The sequence below is a fragment of the Limulus polyphemus genome, unplaced genomic scaffold, assembly GCF_000517525.1.
Source record: "Limulus polyphemus unplaced genomic scaffold, Limulus_polyphemus-2.1.2 Scaffold61, whole genome shotgun sequence".
Lineage (NCBI taxonomy): Eukaryota > Metazoa > Arthropoda > Merostomata > Xiphosura > Limulidae > Limulus > Limulus polyphemus.
Window position 1 is genome coordinate 929,716 of NW_013665671.1, and position 8,439 is coordinate 938,154.

The window sequence follows — 8,439 nt, forward strand, 5'->3', positions numbered from 1 at the left end:
ACGTTTATCATTTTTATCACGGATATTAAGCTTATTGGATTCCGATGCTTTGTTAGATTTCGGTTCATATTAACTCATATCTAGCTTATATTTCATTACCTCCCTATTGTGTATAAAGGCGGTTTATTAATGATTTATTGTATGTTTCTGTCTGTTGTTTTTAAAAGAAAGTGATAATTTTTCACTTACCTATTATTTGTTCTACACCTATCAAACACGTGACAAGAAGTGACAGTCTAGTAGCTCTGACCAGCTGCATTTTGAAAGATTCTAGGTGGTAAAAATAGAGTAAATTATTGAAAAGTTGCGAAACTTACATTTATCAAAGTGCTAACTTCCTAATATAGATGTTTTTTGTAATACTTTAGTATAGAATACTTTAAACACAAATATTTCTTAAAGTTAAATGGACGTTACATGGCTTCTTAGCAAGTTGAATAGAAATGTAAAAATGTCTTTCTGAATATTCCTTTTTTATTGTCATGATAAAAAATGATCAAAAATCTTGCTTAAGAAATTGCTATTATTAATATTTAAGTTAGCGTACACTTTCGTTAAGGTATAGCAGTTAGTCGGCAAGTTTTTGTTTTTTAAATGTGCTAGTGAATTAGCCTGATTTCGCTTACAAAATTGGCACTGGAAATCATTTATTGGAGCCTAACTAAGAACAATTGCTTACTTAAATGGTATTCACAATGAATATATTACATTTGTTGTTATAAATGATGGCTTCTATATTTTACGTTTTCTTATATTTTTTGTGATTCTGCTCACCTTAAATATATATACTGTAACGTTCAGAAAACGTCCTAAAAACTTTGCGTGTTAATATCTAGCTTCTATATTAGTTGTTAAACGTTTCTCAAAAAGAGGTTTATTAGATAAAATTCCTCAAAATATCTTACAATTTTTTTTTTATTTCACGAACTCCTGAAACTACGATAAACTATGGAATTATTATAAAGAAAGATTTATATATTAGTATCTGAATTGTTTACACAATTTGTATGGAAGTAATTGTAATAGCGAATCTTATTCTCTAAAACTATAAAATTATAATAAGATAGTTGCTGTAGATATTTGGTTAAGGCTTCACTCTAATATATTACCGAATTTTCCTCAAGGAAAAAAATAAATTTATCTGGTTATCCTAAAATGTTTACATGTGGTTTGCTAAACAGAAACAATCAAATTTTCGAATTCGTATAAAATATTATAAAATTATCAGTGTTTAACTAATGGATAATTAAGTATAATAGCTAGTAAAGAAGAGTTTCAGCTTTTATTGTAATCTAATTGACAAAACGAACTCACTTCTCCTGTAATTACGATAGTAGCAAATACGATTCACTACACCTAAGATGAAAGCTTTAGTCTCTTTTTTTTCTTCTGATTCCTAAAGAGAACATAACCAACTTACATTCAAGTTTTTCTATCACCATCCAGTCACACAAGAAAATTGAATGTCTATAGGATCTCCTAGCTGAGCCTAAACAAACATTAACTTTGTTTAGAAAGTGCACAGAAAACAGTAGTTTTAAGTTTCTCAGATTTACACAAAATCCTTTGTCACACAGACTTCGTTTGGTGTCAGAAGAGGAGTAACACACAAGATAGGCCTGTGATAAACTTAGAATACTCCCACCACGAACTTTGGACAGTACATCAACAAAAGATAACATTGACTGCCAAACAATCTAAAAACAATATAATTAAATTGAACAATAAGCATGAAGGATATATTATTTATACGGTGGTGGTATTTAAAATATTATTAACATTATACAAAACAGATTTACATGCGTTTAACGCTGACAATATAATTTTTATGGCCTTTCAAAGTGAAAAAATATAATATTTGTAGTTCTTACATCCTTGAAAATATATTTTAACGAATGTTTTATATAATAACTTTCCCTATGCTACACACATTATTTTTTCTACTTTATCTTTGATGAGTTTGTTCACTGAGATTATGGACTATTAATATTCTTGAAATCATAAAAACTAAACGCCCTTGGATGTTTATAATCTTTCAATAATCCAATTACAAGGAGAGTAATGTGTGCAGATCCCAAAATATTTAACGTTTGATTGCAGGATTTATTTCACTATCTTTTTCGTTTTCAAAAGTATTAAAATAATAAAACCTGCAATTTTCTAGATGTATTAATGAATATTATACGAAGCCCAGCAAGCTTAACTTTCATGTTTTTAAATTATGAAGTTATAGCTTACACTGTCTTATATTTTAATAACAGCATTTTTTTGCCATTTGTAGTGGAGATATGCGCTTTAAATAATAGCAACTGTGTTTGGTAGCTGACAGCTCCTAGTGTTTAGTATGTTTTAATTCGTGTAATTACGTATAAAAAGTATTAGTTCATTATCCTTGATGATGATTTGTATTGTATTATTTTCCTCTGGCCATAGAACGGCGCTTCTGTTATGGAATGTTTCATAATCCTTAAATTATGTTAGAACGTGTTTAGTTTTAAAACAGATTTGTGATTAATTCAGAACTAAACTGACTTGACAGATTATACAGTATCATTTTGTACACTAATCTTGACGGATCAGGTAGTTTGCGGTTTCATTAACCAACTTTACTCTATATTTTTAGCAGTCTAAGCCAAACATTTATATTGAACAATATTGGTTATAAAGTCTAAGTAAAAAAAAAAGTTGTATTTTCTCTATAAACCTGCAAAGTATAGAAAAATTCCGAAGCTCTGATTGAACTTTCTGAACTCAGCGGTAAGTCTGAAAGCTTGTCACGCTAAAAACCGTGGGTAGGGAACAGCACAGATAACCCATTGTGTAGTTTTGCGCTTATCAACAAACAAACAAAAAGCGCTCTACAAAGTTTTTGCATCTCAGGAAATTAAAATATTGAACTGATTTTATATTTATTGTTTCATGCTTGCAATAAAGTCATTAATATAAATTATTTCCGAATTAAGTGTAAGACACAATAAAACAATCATTAGTTCAAAGGGAGGGGGTATGAGTATTAATCTAATACTCTATGTCTATTTAGAGAAATGAAATATTTCAAGAGTCTACAAACAATACTTTAACGTGAAAAATGTCCAGATGTCATTTGGATCAATTAAATCTATTATTCTTTATAAAAGTGTTTAAATTCATAGTTAAATATTAATTCAATACATTTTGAAATTTTGTAAAAATCCCCAATACATTTAAGTGAAGTAGTTTAGCGTGGGGCTAAAACAAAGGAACAAATTATAGATACTTAAATAAATGCGATTAGAAGAGAGAAAACCTGTTTATGAGCGTACAAAACAACAACATTTATTTTATCATGCAATATGGGTACTGATTAAATATTTGAATTAAACATAGGGAAGGTAAATCGGTAAACATTAATAGCGGCGAATTACACAAATATTTATTTCAATACTGTATTCATTATGTAAAGAGTAACAAGTAAAGTTTTATCATGTTTTAAAATGATATGGATGCATCTCTGTTTTTGATAGCTTTACAAACTAGAACAAACAAGTGATTTAGAGAGAAATTCTCAAATAAGTTTAAATTAAGTGGAAAAACTTGCTTACTTGATCAAAGTGACAACGCCCCCTGTTCCAGTTTTGATTGTCTCTTGATGATAGCCCTTTTAGATAACATAGAAAATACGTTTTACTGACTTGTGTAAGATGATAATGAAACAAACATGTTTCTAAACTTTATGATAAGGATATTAAGTCGAGAATTGCCTGAACAAACAAACAAAAATAATCATTTCCTGCGTGCGTTTTAGTAACAACCTATGACCAACAAATATGTTAAGTCTATATTTACAAGCATAAAGTGTGTAGAAGAGTATCATTGTGTAACAGACTAAAACAGGGTTGAATAACAACAACAGAAAACGAATTTATTAAACTTTGACAGACACAGAAATCCAAAATAAAACTTTGAAACAGTTGGAATACAAAGTTTATCACCTACCAAAAACACAGTCCTGGCCAAGACTTGGTACTAACATTAATTAACAATAAAACATAAATATCATTGCTAATAATCATTTCAATAAATATAGTAATTAGGAAAAATAACCATAAAAAATAAAACACAATATTCCGAGCTTAAACAATTTTAAGATCAATAACAATACTGAGTAACATTCAACAATAATACGTTTTACTATATTTCGTAAACTAGCTTATTTAAGCTTAAGGCAGGGTTTTATTTAGTGATTAGATCACAAGATTAAATCTCATGCTCGTCAACGCTAGGAAAAACTTGTGTCAGTTTCATAATACAAACATACTCAAATTCAACATTCTCTAGCTAGAAGTTGAGTTAGCACTTTAATATAACTAAAAATTCATAGTTGAACTAAACAATAGAAGGAATAATAAATCAACGATAAACAAAATTGATGTAGAACTTGCTATCTCAAAATAACTATAATATAGTTTATGCCGTTTGTTTAATGTCAACTTTCTGAAGCATTATACGGTTGTAGCTAACTCTTCGTGAGAAAAAAAAAAGACAAGTTCACCTATTTAATATTTTAGTATTGACGTCATAATTTCATTAAAAATGAAATATTGCAAGTAGTTTAATGTTTCTATAAGCAAACATTTCACTTTTCCAACTGGTTTAAGAACTTTAACACTAATTATCTTCATTTGAGCTTTGTTGTAGTCAGAAAGTATTAATGTTGAAGTATTACTTTATAGAAATATTCTATACATTAGTTATTAAATAAATCAGAATGATAAACAACCAGTCTGCGTGTTCTATCTTATACATTTTGATTCTGAAGAAACGTGATTTCAAAAGTTGCACGACCTCGAAATGCCATCTCTTGATTATAATTGTTATCTAATATGATACAATAACTTACCAGATTGTTTTGCTTCAATAAACTTTAAGTCAAATACAGACACCAATAAAAAGGAATACTATTGCATAAACTATTTAATTACAAGTAGGTTCTCTAGGGAACAGAAAATTATGTTGCTTTGAGAAATAAATAAATAAGTTTAATTAAAATCTTATATTGTTTATCTTAAGGGCAAAGCTACACAATGGACCGTGTTCAATATTTTTGCGTTATAAGCCCCTAGAACTTATCCTTAAACACTGGGGGATTAGAAAATTACACAGTGAGTTTATTTTCGAAAAACTATCAGTTAAAAGTAGAATAAAACTAAAAATACAAATCAGGTAAATGAGTGTGTGTGTTTTCTTATAGCAAAGCTACATCGGGCTGGCTATCTGTTATTTTCACCGAGGGAATTCGAACCCTTCATTTTAGCGTTCTAAGTCCGAAGACTTACCTGTCCAAGGGGGATTAGGTAAATTAAAGTGATAAAAATGAGTGAAAACATCCAGTGTATAATAAATATTTTTTTATAAAATAACTGTTGGGTTGATAGAAAGATATTTCAATATCTATAAAACAAGAACTAAATATTTTCTAAATTAAGCTTCTGGAAAAAAAAATACAATAAAATTAAATCTCTAAAGAGGAACATTTGTTTCGATAGCGATGATTTTTACTTTCGGTTAAAGTTTACAGTGGAAGCAACTGCAAATCTGCATGCGGATTACTCGAGACCCTCCGCTATACGGTGCAAACTGACCATATGTATTTTAGTGACTGAACAAGCTCTAGCTATAGATTAAGTTATAATCTCAAATGTCAATAAGTGTATTATAATAATTCCAATGATATCTTATAATCAAAAATATATATCATAAGTGTATAGGCTCAAGGCTCGAACCATAGAATGACACTGAACACGCTCTGCGCTTTCAGCTGTAGGTGAGTCCTAGCACTGACATCCATAGACAGTCAAGAGTAACCGTGTAGGTGACATGTGCTGTTGGTCAGAAGTTCTAAATTAAGAATGTCATATCTGAATCTTAAGTTTTCTGATTTGGAAGCATTACTAAAAATCAAAAGAAATACCAAACTCCAAGTTCACAACTCTAAATAAGTAAATTAAGATAATTATTAAACCATTTATTGTTATTTTATCCATCTAGTGGTAATAAGGGAAACTTCTTTAGTATAGACGACGTTGCCATGGTAAACACAATGCCAGTGTAAGTAATTTATGAGCGCCAGTATTGATTTTACATAGATAAGTGTTGGGGAAACATTCATTCACAGTAATGTGTTCTTCTAGAGAATACATCGGTAAATATTCTATTGAATAGATTTGTTAGACTTCTTTTAATTTTGGTTTTAGCGTAGTGTAAGTTGTTCATAGGGGAATTTTTCATATACTTTGACTTCATGGAAATCCACCGATAGCAGAATTTCTAAAACTCTATGAAATGAGTAGTAGAAGTAGACAGCAAACCTAAGAGAAACTTACAGTAGATAGATATGGGAACTTAAATGGTGTTTCTTGATTTCCTTGACTGTTTTGATGGGCTGTATATTTAGCAAAGTATCCCCCGCGATAATAGTAATGGAAAAAGATGTCACATCAGAACAAGCCAAACAAATGGATTTATCTTTTGAAGGAAAACTGCAGTCAGACCGAACAGAAGAATATATAGTGGACAGCTTTATCACAGAGAACTCTACATTTGTGACTGGAGAAAATGATGCTTTGTCAGTAAGTGACAACACTGCTGAAGACTTACTTCAGGTAAAGTTTTTATTCCATTACAAATACCACGAAATAGAAGAACCACTAAAGCATATAATGTTTTAATTAAGGTGTTAATAACTATCTTATATTAGAACAAGGATCCAGAACTAATACTTATACTCATATCATATACAACTTTACATTGTACCTTTCCTTATAGTATAAGAAGTACAATCCATGCCTATCAAAATCCTGTTAAGATGAGAAATTAAAGCTGCTGTTTATTATTATATAGATGCTTGAATACATTATAATAAAACGATTTTGAAGGCACACTATATCGTTACATACATTTATGCTTTACCTAACGAACATGCATCATAACAATATACCTGAATCGGTGTTTCCATGTCGTCCACAAAACACACCACATCTTCCACAATCCATCTGCCAGAGATATACAACGGTTGAACATCAGGAATGACTGGAAGCTGTATCTTGGTGAACCCATACCGCATCAGCTTTGTTTCCAGATGGATATCCCTTTTTGATTATGTTGTGTAATGCTGCTTAGGAGAAGTGGACGGCGTTTGGCACTGACCTTTTGTGTTCGTAGTCTCTAATCCATTATAAGACACCCCATAAGTTTTACATGCCCCGAAAAGAATATATATATATATATATATAACCATCAACTGTCGCGTAGACCTTCATTTCCTCTTGAGCAAAAGGCCCAGTTCTGTTTATATGACAGTTGTGCAGGTCGTTGTAGGACAAATCAAGACAGTTTTAATATAATATTTTCAGCAGTCAAAAAATAAGGATCAGGGAGATTTATTGAATCATTTGCAATACTCAGTTTATCTAAATATCTACCTTTCTCACCTCGAATTAAACCTTAAAGATAACTGGGTTTTTTTCTCCGTGACTTTCATTGTTTATTCTGATTATCTTTATCACGCATGCGCAGTGAAAAGCAATGAAATTCCAGATGTAAATAGCAACTATGTCAATAACAATAACAGACACTTTGAAAGCAACTATTCCTAATTATCTAAGATTCGTACAATATCATTAAGTTTCGGCTACTAACATTACTGTAATGAAAGCCTCTATGTAGGAAAGTTTCAGTTCACAGATGATGAGCGCTTCGGCTGCGAAGTTATGTAATAAAAGCAGAGAACTAAAGAAAATAATGTTTTATAAATCTAGTTTAATAATCTATGGCCATTATCATACATCGAATTTATTTTATTTTTTCTCGAAAACTCAACAGTAATTGTCACTCAATTTTTTCCTGTCTAAGCCTAACCTATTAATACCAAGCTAATTTTGTACAAAAGTAAATAAAAAGTGTAACTATGAGAGCAAGCCATAGTATTCTTTACTTCTGAATAATTTCAAAATTTCTTTTGTTTTCCTGATATTGATTATATAACATACAACTCCAAGATTTCAAGCATGAATTTTGGACCTAGAGCCCCAGAATCTTTCATGCTAAGAAAATGTAATAAAAAACACTTTAGATGTGAAAAAAAGGTGTGGCCAAAAACAGATTGAGCAAAAAACGCAGCCTGGCTAACTAATGAATGGATATTTGCTGTAAAATCCTTATCAATGCTGTAAGTGTAGCTACCAGTTTGGCCACCAATTTTGATTTTATTCCTTTAGGTCGTACCCATTTTCACACCTAAGTTACTTTCAATTAGATATCATGACTTTTTGTCAATACACAGCAAGTTAGAAAGTGACACTCGATAGTAACCAACATTATGATTAAGATCGCAACTCTGTTATTCGGAACAGACCCATATTTTACAGCACCAACTAGATTCTTTAAAATATATGGTGGTAG

At 30.4% G+C, this 8,439-nt stretch overlaps 1 protein-coding gene and 1 long non-coding RNA gene across 2 annotated transcripts in view; one reads left to right on the forward strand and one right to left on the reverse strand.

Moving 5' to 3' along the window:
• The window catches only part of LOC106464561, a 28,315-nt gene extending 26,711 nt beyond the window's left edge, over positions 1-1,604 (reverse strand). Inside the window, exons 1-2 of the mRNA XM_022392805.1 lie at positions 1,421-1,604; positions 190-270 (exon numbers count right to left, since the gene is read on the reverse strand). Of these exons, the coding sequence (XP_022248513.1) occupies positions 190-259 (70 nt within the window). The 5' untranslated portion in view covers positions 260-270; positions 1,421-1,604. The remainder of the gene's footprint in view (positions 1-189; positions 271-1,420) is intronic.
• Positions 1,605-5,737: 4,133 nt separating this feature from the next.
• LOC111087144 overlaps positions 5,738-8,439 on the forward strand; it is a 4,345-nt gene continuing 1,643 nt past the window's right edge. Inside the window, exons 1-2 of the long non-coding RNA XR_002611864.1 lie at positions 5,738-5,803; positions 6,514-6,641. This is a non-coding gene — a long non-coding RNA (uncharacterized LOC111087144). The remainder of the gene's footprint in view (positions 5,804-6,513; positions 6,642-8,439) is intronic.